This window comes from Euleptes europaea, chromosome 12, assembly GCF_029931775.1.
Source record: "Euleptes europaea isolate rEulEur1 chromosome 12, rEulEur1.hap1, whole genome shotgun sequence".
Classification (NCBI taxonomy): domain Eukaryota; kingdom Metazoa; phylum Chordata; class Lepidosauria; order Squamata; family Sphaerodactylidae; genus Euleptes; species Euleptes europaea.
Window position 1 is genome coordinate 69,477,111 of NC_079323.1, and position 23,947 is coordinate 69,501,057.

Genomic DNA, 23,947 nt, shown 5'->3' on the forward strand with positions numbered 1-23,947 from the left:
TGTTTGCTATTGTCAAAGAAAACTAAACTTACTGGTAAATGTACATATCCAAGGCACATGTGTGTATTGTGTAATACAAGGAGACATCAAACCAGATAAAACTCAGATTAACTAGTAGCATTTTCAGTTGTGCATCTTTGAGAGCAAATGCCTCTCCATGAGCAAAGCTGGCATACTTAAGATATACACTCAGTGGGGAAGCTGATTTTGGGAATGTATGGCATGGCTGTGAATAGACATGAACGCATTGCAAATAGCTGAACAGCCTGTTGATTAATTGGCTTTCTGATCACCTCTGGCATACAGTTGAACTAGCAGGTGTTCAGGCATTCCTAGTTGAACCCAGGACTGGTCCCAGTAGCCTGGTGAGGTGCCAAACCTTTCCCCTGATTTCTGCTGAACTGTTCACTGCTCCTCCACCACGTCTTTCTTGTTTAGCCTGCCTTGCTTCTTGTATAGGAACTCTGCTGAAGTACAAATGGTGTCAGGGGACAGACTGCAGGGAGGTACACCACAGGTGGAAAGAGAATTCAGAGCATCCTACTTTAGATATGATTGGGGGGGGCACATGTGACTCAAGTGCCCAAGTCTACTGTCGCATACCATTTCAGCCAAAGCTGATCAAAGTAATTGATGTGGAAGGTTTTCCTACAGGGTAACATAGAAATGTCAGCCCTGGTTAGTATTTGGATGGGAGACCACCAAGGAATACCAGGGTTGCTGTGCAGAGGAAGGCACTGGCAAACCACCTCTGTTAGTCTCTTGCCATGAAAACCCCAAAAGGGGTCACCATAAGTCGGCTGCGACTTGAAGGCACTTTACACACACACACAACATAGAAATAGTTTAATCTGTTTTTTACCAGTTGAATGCTAGACAAACTTGCTGAGAACAAATGGAACAACCATATACGCACACAGAAAACCATCCTTGAATTCACCTTTATGCAGCTGATAGATGAAATGTCTCTTATGGAGTCAAGCAGTTTGATCCACTTTGAGTTGTGGGTGATTCTGAAGACAGACAACATTCAATTTTCAAGTTAAATTTTTGCTTAGTGAGAGAACAATTATCAGCTTTTGTAGGCCTTGGGCCGTTCTGTGCTGCCAGCAGGATCTGTCTGTCCAGAGTTTGTTAGATGTAGTAAGGTGTTTGAATTATTAACCTACAAACTTTCTGCTGTTTTAATTTCACATGTTCACTGTTTAAGGTAAGTGATGTAATTTCTGTACTGGCCCCAAAAATCCTGATAACATTAGGAATATAAAAAAAAAACCAATTTCAAGTAATTAATTATGTGTTAATTTTATTCAAGAATGAAATGCTATGTTCTCCCCACACCAGTCAGGAATGAAATTAACAAGGCCAGAAGCTACTTGCAAGGAACTGTTCCAGAATTAAAATGTTATGGTGGAGCCCTACCTCCCAAGCAGATCAGTTGGTAGGGAGAGTTTCAGTCAGCTTTGAAACAAGATGAAGTACATGTGCATGGAGCAAATGATACTGCAGTGTTCCCCAACAGGATGCCTGTGGGCACCATGGCACTCACCAACACCTTTCCAGGTGCCCACCAAGTGTTTTTAGAAACTAGGTGTAAGCTCTAGCCCTGCAGCAAACCCATAAACAGATTCCAGCAGACGGCAAGTCCACGAAAGCAGTTTTATTGGTTAGGATCGACAGGTTTCAGAAGCCATATTCAAAAGGACACTAGTAAGGGGCACAGGCAAGGTACACAGCATATATGGAAAAGCAAAAGGAGATAACTGGTAACCCAGGCAACCCCCCTCCCAGAGGCAGGAAGGAGTACTTGGCGATTCCCACAGTATGGGAATCTATGAAGACTAAACACGGGGCACACACTGGCCTTGGACAGAATAGCACAACAGCACCTAGAAGCAGTACAATCAGACTACCGCATACCATCCCATGGCCTGCTCCTGACATTCTGCCCCCCTAAAGACACCCTCCCACCGTGGATTTGTGAGGGTAGGCGGCACGGAATTCTTGTACTAAGCGGGGGGCGGAGACACCACAGGCGCGCACCCATTCATCCTGGCCGGGACCAAAATGTTTCCAGCGGACCAGGTACTGAAGGGTACCATAGCGAATGCGAGAATCCAATATTTTAGCCACTTCAAAATGCTCCTCCCCCCCACCACCACCACCATTTCAGGCACTTCAGGTTGTGGTTCAGGATGCCATTTTTGGGAAGGAACATACGGCTTTAACAGACTGACATGGAACACAGGATGAATTCTCCGTAAGGACTTGGGCAAGGAGAGTTCCACAGCCACTGGATTAATAATCCGGGAAACTGGGAACGGACCTATATACTTGGCACTGAGTTTATCACACGGGCGGGTGGATTGTAGGTTCTTGGTGGACAAATAGACAAGATCCCCCACTTTGCATTCCATACTGGGGGAGCGATGTTTGTCAGCCTGAGCCTTGTAATGCCATTTGGCCCGCTCTAGATTTTTAACCAGCCATGGCCAGGTTGTTTGAATTGAACGTACCCATTTGGCCACATCAGCTCCCCCCTCCTCCTCAGAAACATCAATATGACCAGCGGGACCAAACTCTTTACCATGGACAACCTGGAAAGGGCTGAACCCCGTGGATTGGTGAACCGCATGATTATAAGTATACTCAGCAAAAGGCAACAGGTCTACCCAATCATCCCGATGGTAATTAACGTAACAGCGTAAATAGCATTCCAACACCGCATTCACCCGTTCAGTTTGACTGTCTGTTTGGGGATGGAAGGCACTAGACAGTCCTTGTTCTACTCTGACCAATTTGAGAAAAGCCTTCCAGAATTTGGCCACGAAAGTTGACCCCCTGTCCGTCACTATCTTGCGCGGAAAGGAATGTAGACGAAAGACATGTGACACAAAGAGGCGGGCCAGTTTCAGGGCGGAAGGGATACCTGTGCAGGGTACAAGATGCACCTGTTTTGAAAATAGATCAGTAATCACCCAAAGAACTGTCTTTCCCCCACTAGGGGGTAGGTCCGTCATGAAGTCCATTGCAATCACTTCCCATGGTTTGGAGGGAGTCTCTAACGGTTGTAAAAGTCCGGGCGGTTTGCCCTGAGATCGTTTCGCCGCTGCACATATGGGGCAGCTGCGGATGAAGGAGTCCACATCTGACCGCATGCCCGCCCACCAAAACTGTCTCCGTAGCAAATGCAGTGTTTTGAGAAATCTGAAATGTCCGGTGGTCTTGGCACCATGAACCAAACCCAAAACCTCCCCCCGCAATACTTTAGGAATATACAATTTAGAATCTTTGTACCAAAACTCCCCGCGTTTAATTAGAGTAGCTGGAAGAGTCTGCGAGGACAGTTCCGTTTGATAACTGCGAAGGAGAGACTCCTTAAAGGAATCAGGCAGTCCTTCCACCCCTTCCGGAGAGGAGTCGGCGGGCAGCTTGACCGGGGACGGAGCTGACACAGGTGCAGGGAGCGACTGAAGGGGGTGCTCGGGCCCCCACACCTTGGGAATCGTGGCTGTCAGTCGCTCAGGGGGAGGAGGAAGCGAGGCGGGTGGCGCTACAGGGTCAGCCGGGCGTGGGGCTACCCCCCCCATCAAAAGCGGCGGCGGTGGGGATCGGGTCCGAGAACGGGTTTGTATGGCCAAAGTGGGCAACAGACCTCGTTGGGCAGGGGTGAAGAGCGATTCTGTGGGCCGATCAACCTTGGTGGGATATTGGGGAAGCCTGGATAAAGCGTCAGCCAGAAGATTTTGCTTCCCTGGTACATATTTTAGAATGAATTGAAATTGGGCAAAGAAGTCCGCCCAGCGTACGTGCTTCGCGGATAGCTTGCGCGCCCCCGTTAGGGCCTCTAGGTTTTTGTGATCGGACCATACTTCAAAGGGCACCTTGGAGCCTTCTAAAAACTGCCACACCGTCAGGGTATGCTTTACCGCAGCGGCTTCCTTTTCCCAAACGGCCCAATTGAGTTCGGATTGAGTGAACTTTTTAGAAAAATAAGCGCACGGATGTAGGTGCCCATCCTCCCCCCGCTGCAGGAGTGCACCCCCCCATCGCTTCGTCAGAAGCGTCTACATGCACTATAAATGGTTGATTGCAGTCCGGATGCTGCAAAACAGGTTCAGAGGTAAAAAGCTATTAAGACTATCGAAGGCGGCTTGACACTGGGGGTCCACTCCACCCGGGCGTTGGGTAAGGTGGCTGTATTCCCCTTTCCCTTAGTCTTAAGGAGGTTCGTGATGGGTAGTGCAATCTGAGCGAAATGAGGGAGGAACGCCCTGTAAAAATTTGCGAACCTGAGAAATCTTTGGACCTGTTTACGAGTAGAGGGTGGTTCCCAATCGAGCACTGCTTGCACCTTTTCAGGATCCATAGTCAGTCCCTGGTGTGAGATAATATATCCTAGGAAAGACAATTGCTTTTTATGGAATTCGCATTTAGACACTTTAGCATACAGCTGATTGTCTCTGAGACGTTGCAACACTTCTCGAACCAAGGCAACATGCTCATCCATGGTTTTAGAGTAAATGAGAATATCATCTAAATAGACTACCACTCCTTTGAACAGTAGATCATGGAGGAGCTCGTTAATGAATTGCATGAAGACCCCAGGGGGCCCTTTTAATCCAAAAGGCATCACCATAAATTCGAACATCCCAAAGCAACTGGAAAAGGCTGTCAGAGATTCATCTCCCTCCCGGATTCTGACTCTGTAATAAGCCTCGACTAAGTCCAGTTTGGTGAAAATGTGTCCCTCTTTCAGTTGTCCCAAGAGATCAGAAATGAGGGGGATGGGATAAGCATTCGTTTGAGTAACAGCACTGAGTTTACAAAAGTCAATACACAAATGCAAATCCCCTGTTTTCTTATGCACAAAAAAAGCTGGTGCCGAATAGGGCGCAGTGGAGGGTCGGATAAAACCGCGAGCCAAGTTTTTGTCTAAGAATTCGCGGAGCACTGTCCGTTCTGTAGGACTCATAGGATAGATCTTACTTTCTGGCAGTTTTCCATCCCCCACCACTTCAATAGTACAGTCCGTCCGGCGGTGGGGGGTAACACATCACATTCCTGCACGTTAAAAACGTCTGTAAAGTCCTGATATTCGGGCGGCACTTGGGTCGGACTGGAGGTGTTCGAGGCCAGAGCAGGAGTTGGTTTGCTTACGGTTTTAATGGCCACTTCAAATCGGTGTAACTCACACAGCGGGCTATTGAACTTCCCAGTCTCAGCTTCCCAGTCTATGGTGGGACTATGTCCTTTGAGCCAATTTGCACCTAGCACCACAGCATATCGAACATTGGGCACAATAGTAAAGTTAATTTGTTCCCAATGGTGGCCAATTCCCATTGCCACTCCGTCAGTGCGACAGTTGACTGCCCCCCCCCCTGAAATCACTGCCATCTATTTGAGCAAATTGAACAGGTGCCGGCAAAGGGACTGACTTCACTTGGAGCGCCCTAAAGGTGGTTTCGTTGATTAACGAGCGGGCACATCCAGAGTCTATTAAGGCTTTAACTTGTAATGGATGACCTTTTCTGTAATGTCGTAATGTCACATCTACATACACAGTCTCTTCTACTTCACTCACCATGAAAGGAGCCTCGGGTTTCGGAGAAACACCTGCGGAGGTCTGATGTATCGCTCCTTCTACCGCGGACCCAGTCCGTTTTTTGGCTGTTCGAGTGGAGACTCCAAGTTAAGGGCGGGGGAGTTCCAGTGGTCACCCTCCTCTGAAGAAGCAGAGCTACCCTCCCCAGGCGTAGTAATTGTAATCCTTGACCCCGATGGGTCCGCTGGCGAAAGGTCCGTTGTCACTTCTCCAGCGTGCAGAGCTGGGGGCGCTTTTCGTCTTGGAGGGATGCTCCGCTCGGCTGCGGTGCCCCTCCCTCGAGCACGTCCTCTCCCACGAGGGGTCCCCTCTGATGGGGAGTGGAACTCGGCAGTCCCGAACGTGATGGACAAGTGGCAGCGAAGTGACCCATGGCACCTCAAACGAGACAGGCTCCCCTTTGAAACCATAACGCTCGGTCTTGCGGAGGTAGAGCCGGCCTCCGCGGGGCCTGAGGAGCAGCAGGTTTGGGAGGGTTTCTCTGGCTTCCCCCCTCCCTGGCCTGCCGTCGGGCAAGGGAAATAAACTGGCAGCGGCTTTCCACTTCCTCTGCCAGTAAAATCCACTCTCCCAAGGTGGCTGGGTTTGGCTGCATGTATGCCCAGTTTAGAATCTCAGGATGCAACGCTGCTCGGAAGTAATGCACCCGGGTAGCTTCAGTCCAATCCACTATCTTGTTAGCGAGTCTTTGGAACTCATCCGCAAACTCTCGGACTGAGGAGGATCCTTGACGGAGTTGTAGGAGGGCCGCTTTGGCCTTCTCCCCTTGAAAGGGATCCTCGAAACGTCTCCTTAACGCTCGCATGAATTCATTAAGCGACCATATGGAGCGGGCCCGGGTAAACTGGAGAACCATCCATTCTGCAGCCTTTCCAGCCAAAAGTGAGGAAACGAACCTTACTCGGCTGTCTTCCGTGGGAAAGGTATGCCCCTATTCTCTCATATAACTGTCCACTTGGTGTAGAAAACAGGGCAACGCGTCCGCGGAGCCATCAAATGTCACTCGCAAACGGGGTTGTTTCCATTGCACGACCGGGACCACAGGGGGTGGTACCGGTGGCTGCCCAGGGGGTGGCTGCCCGGGAGCCAGTTGTACCAGGGCCGGCTGCCCCGCAGGCGGTTGTGCCGGAGGTTGCCCTGGAGCCGGCTGCATCGGAGGCTGCTGGCCGGGGGGTTGTTGGCCCGGGACCAATGCCTGCGTAGGCGCCACTTGTGCTCGCTGTAGGCGACCGTACTCACACATTAACACATCCATTTGGTCCTGCATACGAGCCATACGATCCAACAGTTCTTGATTTTGAAACCTCAAGGCATGGATCTCCTCCTCAGCCTCCCCAGTCCGTCAGGCTTGGCTGACTCGGTAGTTCGTATTCCAGTCGCCCTCCTCTGCGTACAAGTCCTCCTCATCCGAATATTCCTGTACATCAGGAGCAAAGGTGAGCCGTTGCCTGTGCGCCACGTCCTGGGGCAGGCCAGGTTCCGGGGAGCCCCAAGAAAACGAGGGGAAAGACCAGTCCAGTCCCCCGCTAACGTTCGACCGCGCTCCAGTTCCTGCCATCGCCTGCGCCTGAGCGGCAGCCGCATCCGCCAACAGTTGCTCCTCCGCCTGCCTCTGGTCAGCGAGCGCTCGGTCCGCCTTGAGTTTGGCGGCGGCGGCAGCCGTCACGATTGGTTCAGCGGACTGCTCCAAGAGCAGTTGGGTTTCCTTGTGTTGGCCCAACATTGTTGGGAAACATTGCAAGGAAGAAAAGTTTCTCTCTTAAATTAGGTAGTCATTTTTCAGCATCTGTACCTAGAAGTAGAGCCTTAACCAGCAACTCCACATATTCCAGGACAAACAATTGTAGATATACCTTTATTCTTTGTCAAGTCCAGCAGAGTTTGTGTGGTCTCCATGAGATCTTGAGCTAGGGTTGCCAACCTCCAGCCAAATGGCCGCTTTGGCAACTGGACTCTATGGCATTGAAGTCCCTCCCTTCCCCAAACCCTGTCCTCCTCAGGCTCCGCCCCCAAAACTTCCTGCAGGTTTCAAAGAGGGACCCGGGCACAACACTTATCTTGAGCCCAGTTTTCAGGAAATTATTAGTGAGAAAGTTGCATAGATAAAATTGTTGTGGACAAGTTTCTCTTTGTAGAGTGTAGAAGAAACAAGATATGAATTTACTAAAACATGTAAATTTCTATTCATTTATTTTTACAGGGGGGAAATGTTCTTATTGCAGAAGGCCAATTTGGTATTTGTAGATATAAATCCCAAAATTGGCTTTCCTAGCTGTTAACTTTCTTGTGGTTTTTGGGTTTGCTTGTTACTAGAAATATAGAGACAGTATATTCCTTATGTTCTAGGTGTGCCTTTGATTGTTTTTAAAATGTAAAAGTGCTACGAAGGTATAGTTTTAATTTTGTACATTGGCAAACAAATTAATCTACATCATCCAATAACTTACTCCTTCAGTATTTTTTTTATATGTAATGCAGCACCCATCTTAGTTTGTATATCTATGGAAATAAAAGACCACACTTGCTAGAGTAAAAGATTGTTGAATTTGTTCTGGTGTTATGATTTACAGAAAGGTTGTTTCTGTTCATATATAAGTTCTGTTCTAAACTTTGGAATTAAATGGCTTATTTTATGCTACTTTACATTGTTTAAATCTGGCAGGTTTTTTCATCTGTTGGAGGGATAGAGTAATTTAGCAATAATTTCAGTGGATAAACTGCCGATGTTTTGTGACATGTGTTTATGATGATTGCTAGACAAGTATAAAGTATGCTGGTGAAATTTTCAGAGATGTTTTACATTTTGCAGAATAACAAAATGATAATAGAATATTAGAATTGCTTTATTTTTTCCTTCCAGCTTTATGACAAAATTAACACAAAATCATCACCACAAATCAGGAATCCGCCAAGTGATGCTGTACAGAGAGCCAAAGAGGTAAGTATTTTAAAGCCTGTTTTAAATGTGTTGAACATGAAGTTCTGTGCTCATAATTGCTATAGTAATCAATTTGAGTCAACTTTGAAAATATTCTGTCTGTGTGTGTGTATACATTCTTATTATAGGTAAACTTTGCTGTTATATGGAGCTTCCAGTAGTCTCTCATTCAGAATACTGATGAATACTATTCCTTGTTAGCTAATTGATTTTTCAATATCTATTGTTCCCATACTGTTTACAGGTTTTGTTTGGTATTGCAGCAGAACTTCTAAAATATTGTAAATGTAACTTGAACTTTGTACTTATCTGAGTGAGCTATGAATATTTTAAGCATTTTTGCTGGGCCCAGCCCTGATCAGATTTTGCTTTTGTATTTTGGCTTGCTTAAAGTTGTTCCTACTGCCATTTAAATTGGAATGATATTTCAGTAAAATATTTAAAAATCCACTTTGTTCAGACTTTCTGTTGTAAATTTGATTGCAAATTTATTTGAGTTAATAGGCCTCATGACTCACCAGAATAAAACCGTATTAAATTTATTTTAAATTTCAGGTCATTTAATTGACATTTCTAATTATTTGGTTCACAGGTATTGGAAGAAATTTCATGTTACCCTGAAAATAGTGATGCAAAAGAACTTAAACGTATTTTAACACAACCTCATTTCATGGTAAGCAAATGTTGCAAATACAGTTCTTAATTATTCTCATTATGAAAGGTGGAACAGAGAAATGATCTACATATTGCAAGAGCATGTGGAGAAGGGAGGCAAACAATATGTCTCTGCGCATCAAAATTATACCTGTACAACCGGGGTTCCCGCAAGGACTTCCAGGGGGGTATTTCATTTTCCCCTCTCCCACCATTTCCTTTTTCCCTTCCCTGAAAAGCCACAATAACCTCTTCCCTTTTTCTGCTTCCTTCCCTCCTTTCCACCCACCAGCCAACCTACCTTTATCTGCTTCCTTGTCCAGTTTTTTTCTCTTAGCTACCCCAGCATCCTTACCTGGGAAAACTATGGCCCAGCTATATAGTACCAGCAGCTAGGCCAGGTCCAGCTGCATGGCGGGGAACCCACAGAGGACTTGTAAGGGGCACTTCATTTCCCCCTGTATCCCTTTCCCCACATTATGTCATCTTTCCCTCCTCTTGGCAGCCCCCATATCCTTATGTTTCCCTGCTTCTGTCCTTCCCACTCACTAACCAACCTACCTATTATCTTCCCCACCTTCAGTTATATTTGTTATTTCATTTATATTTCCCTTTCTCCACAAAGGGGAACCAAACCAGTTTACATCATTCTCCTCTCCTCCATTTTATCCTCGCAAAAGTTCTGAGCCATTCACCAACCTAACTTTTATCTGCCTCCCATCTTCAGCTATATTTGTTATTTACTTCATTTATACCCTACCTTTCTCTACAGTGAGGAGCAAAGCACATTATTCACCTGCCCTCCTTTTTATTCGCACAACAACTCTGTGAGGTAGGTTAGGCTGAAAGTATGATATTGCCCCAAAATCACCAAGTGAGTTTTCACAGGAAGATGGGGATTCAAACCTGGGTCTTCTAGACCCTACTCTGACACTCTAACCGCTTCACCATCCTGGCTTTCATAGGGTGGCTGCTGTTGAACAGTAGGAACAGTCAGAAACAGTCAGGCCTAGTTGAGTCATGTAAGTCACACAGAGGTTGTGAGCGCCATGGCTTATGCTATCTCAGTAAGTAGAAATTTGTGGTTAAAGACATATTATGTTCACCAGCTGGACAAGCTCCTTATCACTACATAAGACAAGTGAAAGGCTATGCCCTTTTCCAGCAAGCAAGTTGCCCCTAGAAACTACACGTCTCAGACCTTTTGCTCCCTAAGAGATCACTTCAGTCTCTCAAGTGACTACAAATAATCCTCCTGGATTATTTCGCCAAACTGTCCATTTCACTGTCCTGCCTTCAACTACTGAATAGCAGCACACAACATACCTGATTGGGTGACTAAGATCGAAGACACCCATCTATGGGAAGTTGGAGATTGCGGTGGAACAGTGGAGAGCGACTCTTTTCTAGACCCAGCTGTATGAGGTAGCCTGTTAGGTGTACGCATTAAGGTGGACCCAGGGGAATGGTCCTTTGGTTCTCATCTGTTCCAAGAACTATCCCTCCCCTTCGGCATGCCAGATGTGCACTTCATGTCCAGACAATGCAGAACTGTTGAGATTCTTTGCCTGTTTCCTGTGCCCATGAGTGGAAGAGGCAGATGTCTGAGGGCTCTATGGTCTCATGCCTATTATATACCTTTCCTCCAGCTACATCATTGGTGAGGGCCTGACCAAGTTCAAGAAGAAGCTTATCTGTCTCACTCCTAGAGTTCTTAAGTCTGTAGGCCACATCAGGGTCAGCCCTCATGGGAGTTGGTGCCAGTTGTTTACAGACACTGTCTCAAGGCCTGTTTCTTCATCCAGACATGGGCAGAGTCTGGGCTTAACAATATAGAGATTGAGCAACACTCTGACCAATGACCCCAGTACCTTTCCACAATATGATTTTAAAAGCCATGATTGATACGATCAAGAGTACAAGTGTCACACTCCCAAGGACCCTGTCAGCATCCTTAGGCAAAATCAATCTAAACTACTCATAATAATAGGACAAACAGTTACTTCTGATACCTCATGTATCATATCTATTGTCAATTTGGCCTCCAAGTCTGAATGGATAGGAGAAATTTTTCCAGCAAAGAACTTTCCCCCCTTTTCTTTCCCCCTGTTCTTAGACTGAGGTCTTGAACAATAAAACAATAAAATTTAAGACCCATCTCTAAAAACACTTCCCTTCGTCTCTTCTCTGCAGCCTCCAAAAAATGAACAACAAAATAAATATACAGAGTCCTCTAAGAGGAACCGAACCTTTTGCTCCAAAGTTGCTCAAGAAGATGTGGACCATTTGTTAAAACATGGTACAATTCATTTTAGCCTAAGTTGGTAAAAGTAAGGACAGTGCAAAAGGATATATGTACCAAGAGGTCCAACTGACTGAAGAGGGCAGAGACACAGCTGGTCTGAAAAAGGGATCTTTAGCATACAGCCCAGCAAAACCATTGAAAAAGGGCAATTAAATCTTATACTAGGGTGCATAGCATCAAATCTATTACAGTTTTTCAGATGTACTCAGTGTCATAATCCTGCCCTGGGTCTGTGTGTTCTCACATGCATGTTGTGTGTTTGCCTGCATGCAAAAATGTGTTCTCTCTTCATCCTGCCACCCCAAGATATATAACCCAGCCTCTCAAGTAACCACTGCCTTGGGGTACTCTGGTAAGGCTGTCTCTAAGTACAAAGGACAGAGCTTCTAATTACTTTAGCTACCACCTTATGCATGTGTCATTAGCATATAAGAGCAGTCTTCAGCATGTGGGTGTGATTTTAGACACAATCTACTTTCTTAAACAGTAAAGAAGCTTTATTACTAAATATTAAACTAAAGCACATACATGGGAATAGCTGTCATACTAGGAGAATACAGATCGAAGGAAAACAGACTAACTACGGCCATTAACGCACATGGGCCGCTTTGCCCCTCCACTCTCCCAGGAATGTAGTGAATTGGCGAGGTTTTCGCTCACGTGCTTCACCCAAGTGTGTGTTGACCCCTCCCCCTTTTGCTACATCCCTGGGTGTTCCCATTCTTCTGCTGTCACGCCTTAAATGGAAGGCGTGCAACAGAGGAAGGAGTTCGCCCGTGGGTGCTCGGCGCACAGGTGGATTCCCCACTGGGAGACTTCCAGGCCCCGACAGCAGCGGTGGCTCCTTTCCCTGCTGGGTAGAAGCTACTGCCGGACCCTGGTGGGGGCAACAGCACCTTTCCCCCCCCCCACTCTCTCTCCGTGCTGGGGAAGCCGACAATGTCATCTGTCGGGGAAGTCGGCTGAGGTAGCAGCAACTCCTCTCTCCGCTGCTAGTGCCTTTGCTCAGCGCCGCTCCTGCTGCCTCCTTTCTGCAGTCCTTCACCACCTCCACCTCGGGGACGGCGGGGTGGAGGAGCAGAGAGCGCCTGCAGCTCCCACCGGGCGCTCCTTTGCTCCATGCGTTTGATTTTTGGGTTCCCAATATAAAAAAGCATTCATCTTTACAGGCACAAAGGAGCCATGCATTATTGGCCTACATTGCATAACAAGACCGTTACCTTACAGTTACCATCCCTGTCCTCTTCCTCCCCCCCCCCCACTATTCTGTTATAGAGGAGCCCCGGTCACTACATCTGAGCAAAGTGTTTCAACCCTGAACAAAGGAAGATTTCACCTTTAAAAACTTCCACCTACTTAGGTGAAAGCTTCCCCCCCCAATCCAGAGTTAGGGATCCTGCCCCTCATGGGAGATACTCAGCTTCTCTGCCAGTGAGGCCCTTGTCTGTCTCTCCCTGATCGAATGTTAGGATGCCCATCCATCAGATCCCTTTGGCAGGTAGGCCCAAATGGTCTGGATTTTCCTGCTTAACCAAAGTTCCTGTTTTTTCTGACTCTCCCCTCTTGGGAAAATAAACATTTGCCATGGGTTTAGACTCCCTGATCATAACAGTCCTGGAAAAAGGTGTTGCATATGGAATGTTAGGGGTAGAGGAGGGTGTTTAACTTGTCTTCCTCCCTTGTTCCTCCCATTGAGTGTATGCCTTGCCTCATCGGGAGAAAATTACAGGTTCCTGTAACATGAATGGTTTTTTTCCACCCTTGGAGAAAATATCAGCAGGAGAATAGTTTAGGTTGGGAAAATATACCTGGGGGAAAAGTAATCATCCCATCCTTTGAAACACTTTCCCATTCAAATGAGTAACCATACGTGGTAGCATTTAATTAAAAAAAAATTAAAAAAATTGGGATATTAGTTGTCGACCTCCCTGCAAAACATGGAGAGTTCTTCTGTGGAATTTTACACAGTTGTGAGCCTAATGTACCCCAAAGCTGAATGTTCCCATTATGCTATTTTTAAAAAAATGTTTGTATTATAAACACAAAAACAAGCAGTACAGAATTAAGAATACAAATAGACAACGTTATAACTTTCTTTTACAAAACAATTCTTACAGTCTCTATAATTAAGGGTTACCCCCAATATGTAAAATTCTTCATACTAAATAAAAAAACAAATTCTTATTATCCTGGAATCTCATATGCCAATAGTCAATCAATAAAATCTATTTTTCTAAAAAAAAACTTCAGCTGATTCATTTTTACTTATATTTTAAACTATATCAATTTATTTATACAATTAGTTAAGAAGAACTTTTCTAAACCACTCAATTGAAGGAGGAGAATCTGACTTTTTCCAAGAGAAGGCACTAACGTAGTATGACAACTTTGGATCACCAATGGGGAGAAAGGTGGGGTATAAATTGAATCAATAAATAAAACAATGGTATTTCCCATTATTCTATTTAATGTCTGTTTTGAATATCAATCCAGAAAATAAATCACAGCCAGAAATATAAAGATGTTTAAATCTAGGAATTGCTAGCAGTTGCTAAATGAGGTTGGAAATCACGAATGGAAAGGAAAATGTAGTTAGGGCAGTTTCCTTTGTGCAAGCAGTAATGCAGTGGCTGCAACAATACATATCACTTTAATATAGTTTTAATAAAACATTGTGCATGGGGAGCAATGGAATGTACAGCAGTTCACATTTCATTGCATTTTAAAATTATATCAGAAGAAATCCTTGTTTTTTGTGTCTTGCATATATGGAAAAGATAGCGAGGATACGATCACTTTCACTTTGTGCAAGCAAACAGCAAGAAATTATTTCAGTGCTCTGACCTGCACTAGGACTGCGCGTGCAGGAATTTTCTGTGGGATCCAGTCCATTATGGTTTTTGGCTGACTGGAAACATATTTCCAGTGGAACGTTCCACTGAAACTTTCATGGACATTTTTTCCTGAGGTTGTTAATCCTTCCAATAAAGCTAAGGTTTACCGTTTTTGGAATACTTACTTTCCTGCACATCTTTTGGGTTGGATCCTATTATTCCATTCTGCTAACTGCTTAGGTTTCCTACAGCACAAGGAGCTTTCTGCATCTCCCCCATTAGTGAAATAGAGGCATAAGATTTAACCCTGTGTGTTCAAAACATATATATAAAATCATACTTTTAGAAAAATGTATGTTATATTTATATAATTATATTTAAATGTTATATATTTACGTTCTTGCAGTTTAACAGTCAGCCCTGTGCTGAAAGATCTACACTGGTTACCGATCTGTACCTGGGCCCAATTCAAACTGTTGGTTCTTATTTGTAAGACCCTAAATGGCTTGTGGCCATTCTATCCAGGTTGGCAGTTAAGATCTTCCTCTCAAGCCCTCCTCTCTGTGCCCCTGCCTTCAGAGATGTGGTGGGTGACACCTAAAGACTGGGCATTTTCTGTGGCGATACCTGGCTTCTAGAACACCTTCCTCCTTGGGGCTTTCCTGGTGTCTACTTTACTTTCTTTTAGGTGCCAAGCCAAAACACACATGTGATGGAAGGAAGGGGGAAAGGAGCCTTTTCTTGCTGGGAAATTCCCTTAGACTAAGGGTTCCCTGGAAAGAACCTGTAAATGGCTGCCACCGCTCAGAAGACCTGCCTCAGAGTTCTTTCTAGTGCAGTACTAGATCAATAAAGAAAAAAACGGGGCATAAGCCCTGGAAAAATATATATAGAAAACTATGCAGTGTCCATGCAGTCAAGCATGCCAGGAAGAGATTAAGAGAAATATACGGTACTGAAATGAAGCCCAAAAAAGTCTTCATAAAAAGAAAGGAAAGGAAAAGGGTGATTGGATTCAAAAGGGGTAGGAAAGGGCAAAAAACAAGAGACAGCAGGCACACAATAACAGCACACAGATGTTCAAATAAAAGCCATAAAGTCAGTCTAACAGCTAGTTACACTTTACCTAGATGGTAGCCAATTCCTCAAAATGTACGAAGTTCCTTTACTGTAACAAGATGCTAGAGAAGTCTTTAACCTCTACATAGCCTCCTGTGGACCCCAGTCTCTGCTAAAGATGGGAAAATGACAAATGTCCTTATTGCAATGGAATATGACCTAAGCCAGTCCCCTCTCTAACAGTGAACACATGAACACATGAAGCTGCCTTATACTGAACCAGACCCTTGGTCCATCAAGGACAGTATTGTCTACTCAGACTGGCAGCGGCTCTCCAGGGTCTCAGGCAAAGGTCTTTCACATCACCTACTTGCCTGGTCCCTTTAACTGGAGATGCCGGGGATTGATCCTGGGACCTTCTGCATGCCAAGCAGAGGCTCTACCACTGAGCCACAGCCCCTCCCCAACGAGCTGATTTAGCCAATACCGTGCAAATCCCATCTCTGATGTCAGAGGCTAACATTGTGTGTGTGTGTGTGTGTGTGTGTGTGCGCGCGCGCGCTCATTAAGTGCCGTCAAGTCACTTCCAACTTGTGGCTAATGTTACCAATCAGAAAATCAGACCCTCCAAGCAAGTTGCTGTTAATGGGCTGGGAACTTTCATGGCAGACAGTGTGGGGGTCTCTCCTCCCAACCGGTTCTCCTATTGTCTTAAAGGATTTAAGTTTGGCCAGATGGTCTGATGTGGAAGGGGAATGAATTGGTTGTTCTGATGTAAACCCCAGGGGTCCAAGATCCCAGATGCTGTAGGTGGCACTCTTGAGCCATGGCAAGGTTTTAGGGTTTCTATCACAACATCTTTTTACACAGGGTTTTAGTTGCGGGGGGGCATATCTTACCAGCTTTTTAATGGCCTTCTTTTATGAATAGGTTTTTATTTTGTTTATGGCCCGTGGCTGGTTTTTAATGTTGCAATGTGGTTTTAGTTGTAAACTGCCTCAAGCAGGACTCTGAAGAGGCACCAGAGGAATATTCTAAATAAATATATAATGAATAATTGTCACTGCTAGGTTACAAACAGAACCTCCAATGGATTGTAGTTTTTCTCTTGTTCAGAAGGAAGAATCCAGTCTTTGGAGACAACTGCTATTCTAAGCAACACATTTCCATTGTTGGTGGTATAGGAATGGGCCAGTCTGTACTTTTAGGAAAGTACCCCTCTGGTCACAGTCAGGCTCTTGGCGACTACAGGGGGCCGGGCTTTTCTTAGCAATCCCCAAAGGGTGGGAGACCAACCCCTATATCACCGAGAATGGAAATTCATAGTAAGTGAACATTTTCCTTTCTCTGTTGATAAGGGGTGGATCAGTCTTGGATGTGGAAAAGCTCTTAATCCCTGAATGGAACCACATGCCATTTAAAATATGTTTTCCAGTGAGTACACCTTTCTGCCAAGAAACTGCATCTAAAGAAATAAAAGTATCAGAACCCAGTGAAGATATGAACTGATTTTTAAGAGTCTGCCCAACATACAGACCCACCCTCACAAGAAAAGCCCTGTATGTCATTGAGGGGGTTATTCCCTAATGCAGGCGTCAACAATTGTCTGTAGGGGTGCTGAGTCCATAGACTGATACAACATGTCTATACTGCCCATAATCCAGAATTGTGACAGAATGACTCTTGCTGTTAGGAAGAGCCACAAAACAGGCGAGCAGTGACTTAAGACCTTCCAAGGTTCTGAAAGACAAACACAAGGACTAAAAACCCTGTAAAGCTTGAATAAGGCCACTCTCATTCCTTCAGGTTTACTGAACAAAAAAAAAACTTTCCTCCATCCTGTGGGAAGCTAAGTAGACTGTGAAATCAAAGGTAGTATCTGTTCCCAACATGTCACTCGGTGCTAATGAGAAATGGACAATACCAAATGGGTGTTGAATTCCAAATGATGCCAGAAGACCAGATCACCCACAGAAAGATGTGTTGATCTCAAAGGAGACCTATGTAACATAGAATCTTGAAGAGGAGACACCCTACTAGAAACTGGTGAACCCAAGAGGGGCAGAAAGGACTCGCTTCCTTACCCTCCAAAATCTGTTTGAATCTCATTGAAAAAGGCAGATTATAAATACTGTTTAAAAAACCACCTTCAAATACACTTCTGCTTGGCAGCCAGGGGTACTGGCACCCAGACCTTTACCACAGTCCACTTGGAAGAGAGATGGAACTCCTCCCACAATAGCCTGTGTGGATCTGTGAATCTAGGAACACACTATGATATGCAGGTTTGTCCCTTAGTCATGTTACTTCCATTAGAAAAACACATGCTAGAGGCTGTGTGAGTCTAACTGATGGCCTGGAGAGAACCCAGTGCTACAAACTGGCCCCACTTAAGCATCCAACTGTGGTCATAAAACATGTGATTAATGACAAAAGTACTACTCCTAACATCAGGGGGGGGGACCTCACATGGATAGAAAACAAAGGGAGAGATAAAGAACCACCAAGAATGTCTCATAATCATAGAGAAGGTCACTAAATTGCATCAAGGAGCACCACTAATCCCAGATCCAGTCCTCACAGGTGAGCTGGAACACGGAGTGTTCATGACCACTAGCAATTCTAGCAGGAAAGCACCTTGTGTTTATAAGCATGTGTCCCTGGAGTGGAGACCTGTCACCTGTTGGAAAACCACTGACACCAAAGAAACAGTAGTGACTACTACTAAAAGAATGTAGATAAATCTAAAGACTGAAAGATGGGCCATCCACACCATCTCATACAGGAATAAACTCATGGAGACCATCCTGCTGGAGTAAACACTGCTGCTGCAATTGCTACAGTGACTGACCTGAGTCTTGCTGACATGTTGGTTGTAATAGTTGGAATGTCCTTCCCCTCCAGTTGTTCCAGTGAAAAGACCCAGATAAAAAAGAGACCCATGCAGCTAGCAGTCATCCTGGATTACACACTCTCCCTAGTTTCTAGAATTGCCACTCTATGAGAGCTCACACCCCCTCAACCAGATTACAAAACTGGGCTCTAGTGGAGCGACCACCCCATGCAGTCTCACTCAGGAGAAACTGTCCAAAGCTGTTTGTCCTAAGACAGCTCCTGGGGAGTTTCCAGTGGAGTCAAGGAGATGAAGATCAAAAGAAAACACAGTCAAAACTGTGGCACTGTGATCAGCTGCAGCCAGACTGTGGCATGGCCAAATGCAGAAAGGAAGTTCTGGAACCAGCTTAGTTTATTCTGCAATAAGCTGCCTAGGTCTGTAGTCTGCGACATTATTTGATTCACCCTTTCTTTTTATGTTTCTTACTTTCATTTGATGTAAAGGATCTTGTGGAAGACATGTTTCCTTTCCTTTCCCTGTTATATAATACTGCTCCTTGTTCTGGGTTTATAAATCTATATTTAAATTTAAGAAGTACATTATAAGCATTTATGTTTCAGAAATGTCATAAACAATATTGTTTGAGTTCAGAAATCTGGCCTAAAAGATGCTATATGATTCTGAAAAACTGTCATTATGTGTATAAGATACGTTAAATCTCTGTAGATGAGGCATAGGCTCAAGAGGCTATGGAATCTGATGACTATCTTTTTACAGGCCTTACTTCAAACTCATGATGTGGTGGCACATGAAGTTTACAGTGACGAAGCATTAAGAGTTACACCTCCTCCCACCTCTCCATATTTAAATGGAGATTCACCTGAAAGCATCAATGGTGACTTGGACATGGAGAATGTAACAAGAGTACGATTAGTTCAGTTCCAGAAAAACACAGATGAGCCCATGGTATGTACACCACTATGTTTAGCTCCCCAAGTCTGAGACGTGTCTAGGTGGCTTCCACACAGAGATGGGGTTTTGTGGTTTCCCTGTTGCTGGTATGGCTGCAGATACATTGCAGCAGCAGCAGCGGGGCTTCCACATGGCAAGGTGTCCCTGCAGTTTCCCTGCCCCAATCCCCCAGAAGTGGCCACCCCTCCTCCCCTAGACTACTAGTACTTCTGCAATTTTATTTTTTAAATCAGCACTAGAATATCATGTCAATATACCATTGTACCTGTAGGTGTAGCAGGTTCTCTGAATTCCCAGCTTTGATTTTTTTAAGTAAGTCTCTAGCTCTTTCCCTTGTGAAGATATGCCTTTTCCCTTATATCTCTGCAAGAAAAAAAGCTAGAAGCTTACTTTAAAAAAATGAAATCTGAGAATTCAGAGAGCCTGCTATATTACAATGGTATATTAATATAACTATATTGTAGTGCCAGTTTTTAAAAAAATACCCCCTAAGTGGCAGGGGGAGGAGATGGCTGTTGCAGGGACAGGGGGAAACTGTCATTGTGTGTATAAGATATGTTAAATCTCTGTAGATTAGGCATGGGCCATGTGGACCAGAAAATCCTGACTTTCCCACCCACACAGCTGTCATCCTGGCTTTACAGTGCTCTTTTCTAGAATTTTGGAGCAAGAACTTTTGAGAAAGATCAGAGAAAAGATGGGGAAACCCCAGGAGGTGCACAAACATACCATGATGCTGTGGAGAAGCAGTGGGAAAAACTGATTCCCAAAAGCATTAAGCCAGCACAGGAAAAAGTCCTAGTTACTATCAAATGGTAAATCATGGGTCATGAATGGATCTCATGAAAGTTAGTTTGAAATTTTCTGCTTTCCGTAGCAGACAGATTCTGTAGTGTATCTGCAACTGTATTTTTAATAAACTTGGAAGTTAATTTCAGACAAAGAATAATAGTAAACATAAGAACACTGCACTTCTACAGAGTAAAGATCTTGAGTTATAATTAGAGTTGCCAACCTCCTGGTGGGGGCTGAAGTTCTCCTGGAATTACAGTTTATCTCTGGACTACAGAGATGGGTTTCTCTGGAGAATACAGAGGGTTTGAAGGGCAGACTGTGGGCGAAAACACATGGTCGCTTTATCCTCCTTTAATCCCTGTTTTAGCCAGCATCGAAAGCACATTAGGTGAAATGCATGCGTTCGAATCAGGCTGAATCCTGGCTGAAACAGGGATTAAAGGAGGATAAAGCGACCATGCGTTTTCGCCCTATGGCAGCATATCCCCGAATTCCCCCCTCCCCAGGCTCTGTGCCCATATCTCCAGGAATTTCCCAACCTGGAGTTAGCAACCCTAGTTATAATGAAGAAACCAGAATGGCTATTTTGGCAAGAACCAGGCATTTCACAGAAAACCAGATCTCCAGATAGTTTCAAAGTCATTTTGTAATATTTCATTTTTCTGATTTAGTCGTGTCTAGGACAATACTGAAGTTTGAAAGCTGAAAGATTATATCGATTTGTTCTAATGAAGAGCTGCTTTCAACATGGATAAGGCATTTACTGTTTCAAAAAAGTTTATTCAGAGTATTCACAACTTCGTTCTTCTGTCATAAACTGCTTCTGAACTCTGTTCGACAAATTGCAAAAGAAGAATAGTCCATTTTAGGGGAGTGATATGTGATAGAACTACCTGCTAAAGATGCCATTGACACAACTGAATAATATTAGTATTACTGATTGTTGTTGCTGCTGTTGTTATAGACATTAACATTTGGCTTCCTCATAGTAGACATAGCCATTGTTTGCAGGTGGTTCAGATGTGTTCAATTTTTCCACACAGAACAGCCCAAGTGCCCAAGATGCAACAGCATAGAGGAAATAATGCCTGAGCCAGCATAATCCAGGCAGCAGTATGGTAGCGTCATGTTGCCATATGTGTAACTTAGCTATTTGTCAGTGTGAATATGGCTTACTTTCCAGTTTTGACCTAATCCGTACTAAAATAACCTGGCCCTAAGGGGAATCACCTTACTTTCATTCCAAGTGGAAGGAACTTCTGGGTTAGGTTTTATTTCAAACATGAAACCAACACACTGCTATTGGGGTCTGTGACGAAGTGGTGAGACACTGCTATAAACTTGGAAAGTATATTGAGATATATAGAGAGTAAAAAAAACTAGAAACAGTTTATCAAGGTGAACAATACAGATATTTAGGGCTGTGGAATTAGCAAATCTCAAGCAATCAAATAATATCAGCACTTGTCATTTCCCATTTCTAGAGGCTAACTAAAAAGCCAGTCAGTCTAGGCATCTGAAAGGGAGAGAACACAAAATCATAGCTACCGATTCCTTGAAGGTCTAAACAGGAGCTTAAGCACCAATGCAAAGATAGTGATGTCTAGCAGAGAATAACCCAAAAGGGAAGAATCAAACATCTACAAAACAACTGTCTTGGACAGGCAAAAGCACATAAGGAAAGCACACTATGACAGTAGATTTTGGTCACTGTTACAGGGCAAGCTGCAGAGCCCAAAAATAAGCTATTATTCCATTTCCAGGCTGAGGAGGGAAGGCGTGGCTGTACTCTGACAGGTCAAGGGAAAGAAAGGGTGGTTGTAGGAATAACTCCAGATATGGTTTAAAAAGCATCCAGGTTGGGGGGGGACAGTCTCTGCTCAGAGGTAGTCTTGGTTTGATCAGTAAAATGAGGCTTTAGCAGACAGTTCAGACAGTCCAAACTGGATCATTGAAACGTCAAATCTGAGGTAGAAAACAGAACTGAGGTGTCCCCATATGTGGCCCTGGATCCTACATTTAGATAGGGGGAAATACTAATGTAAAATGATCTGCTTACTGCTGAAGACACATTGATTAGTTATTGGAAGTCCTTGAATAATGGTTCCTGGACACTGGGCAAGGTTTTTGTCCTGAGATTTTTTACTTCTATTACCATGATTGGATTAGGTTCAGCCTTGATTACTCCCCTGGTTCATTGATCACATGAGACTGAATCAGACCCTCGGTCCATCAAAGTCAGTATTGTCTACTCAGACCAGCAGTGGCTGTCCAGGGTCTCAGGCAGGGGCCTTTCACATCACCTACTTGCCTAGTCCCTTCAAACTGGAGATGACGTGGATTGATCCTGGGACCTTCTGCATGCCAAGCAGATGTTCTACCACTGAGCCACAACCCCTCCCACATTGCCTTTCATCCTGATAATATGCAGAGATCTATTTACTTGTCTGATGTGAAAGACCGGGAGAAGCTGGTCTTGATACCAAAATAGGAAGAGTAGGGAAGCAAAATGGAAGCAATCTCATAAATATGATCTAAAAAGAAACCTCAGTGCAAACAAGTGGTAGATCAGCAACAGTGTCACCTCTTGCCACCATCACCATCCCTTGCTGCCCCCTCATCTCTTGCCCTATGTGCCTTACCTCTCACTACACCCCCTGGCCTCCTCATGCCTCATTTTTCACCTCCACCCTCTGCCACTGTTCACCATCCTCCCACTTCACTTCTCACAATTGCTACTCAAGAGCCAGAACAGCTAATGTATCTAACTTACTCTTTCTCAGGCATCTTTAAAAACAGTGCAGCAATTTTGTGTCTCACAAAAGTTCAGGAAGCCCCAGTGAGCTTTTATGGCTTGCCAGGCTGTTTTCAAATATGCCTCAGGAACAAAGAGGGATAAACGTTAGCTGCTCCAGCTTTTGGGTAGGGTGGCGAGACATCCGCGAGAGCTGCTGCCCCTCAAAACCCACTGCATGAGGCCACCCAACTCACCCAACTAGAGAGACTTGATGCAAACTGTTGCTAGGAAACAGTACCTCTAAGTGGGGAAACACTGGGCAAGACATTACTTCCTCCATGCAACTACGTCGCTGGGCATGCTTCACATGGAGAAATATTCAGACATCTGAACTAGCCCTTGACAACTGCAGAATCCTATTGCTGATAATTTTCTGAATTATTTCATTGATCTTACCAGGGAATCACTTTAAAAATGAATGAGCTGAACCACTGTATTGTTGCAAGAATTATGCATGGAGGAATGATTCACCGGCAAGGTAAGGGTTGGTGCAAGAATAAATTAGCATAACTTTGATGTGGTAATCATCAAATACTTGGGTGGAATTCACACATAGTGTCTAGTCCAAATTACATCTCAGTACTTGGTGCTATTTCAAGGGTTGAGGTCCTGACCCTCACTGCTTCAATCAGTCCTGTAACAAAGGTCTGCCACTTGGATGAGCTTCAGGAAGCAGCATAATGCCAATGCTAAGGGGAGCTTGATTCCCCATGCCTGAAATATACAGGGTGTTGGCCTGTATATGGATGCAAGTCAACCAAGCGGCTAAGGGTTAATGAGTAGATGTGTGAAAAGTTTTCTTGTCACTCTGCCTCTCTGCATTGCTGCCTCAGTCAGTTACTTTCCATCTGCCAAGAAAATGTTTTTGAAACCTGAGAGTCCTGACCTGTTAGATCTCTAAATGGACAATCCCAAAAGGGATTCAGTCCACTGCAGTCAATTAATTTGAGGCAGAACCTAAACAAGATTTATGGAAGGATTTCTTAAGACATATAGTTTCTGAGTTGTTCATCTAAAGAGCAGCGAGTCCGTACTCATTTGTGGGAAAGTGTTCTTGGTGTTTGCTACCATATGACTTTCTAGCTTCTTCCTCATACAGGTTTTCCTCCACATCCTCCCCCCCAACTGCAGTTCTTTTGAAGGGTTCTGCAC

At 44.6% G+C, this 23,947-nt stretch overlaps 1 protein-coding gene across 20 annotated transcripts in view; it reads left to right on the forward strand.

Moving 5' to 3' along the window:
• CASK (calcium/calmodulin dependent serine protein kinase) overlaps positions 1-23,947 on the forward strand; it is a 327,562-nt gene that overhangs the window by 235,162 nt on the left and 68,453 nt on the right. For all 20 annotated transcript variants that reach the window (XM_056858036.1, XM_056858039.1, XM_056858041.1 and 17 more), the window contains 4 exons: positions 8,466-8,543; positions 9,136-9,216; positions 19,009-19,197; positions 23,195-23,273. In XM_056858036.1, the coding sequence (XP_056714014.1) occupies positions 8,466-8,543; positions 9,136-9,216; positions 19,009-19,197; positions 23,195-23,273 (427 nt within the window). The remainder of the gene's footprint in view (positions 1-8,465; positions 8,544-9,135; positions 9,217-19,008; positions 19,198-23,194; positions 23,274-23,947) is intronic.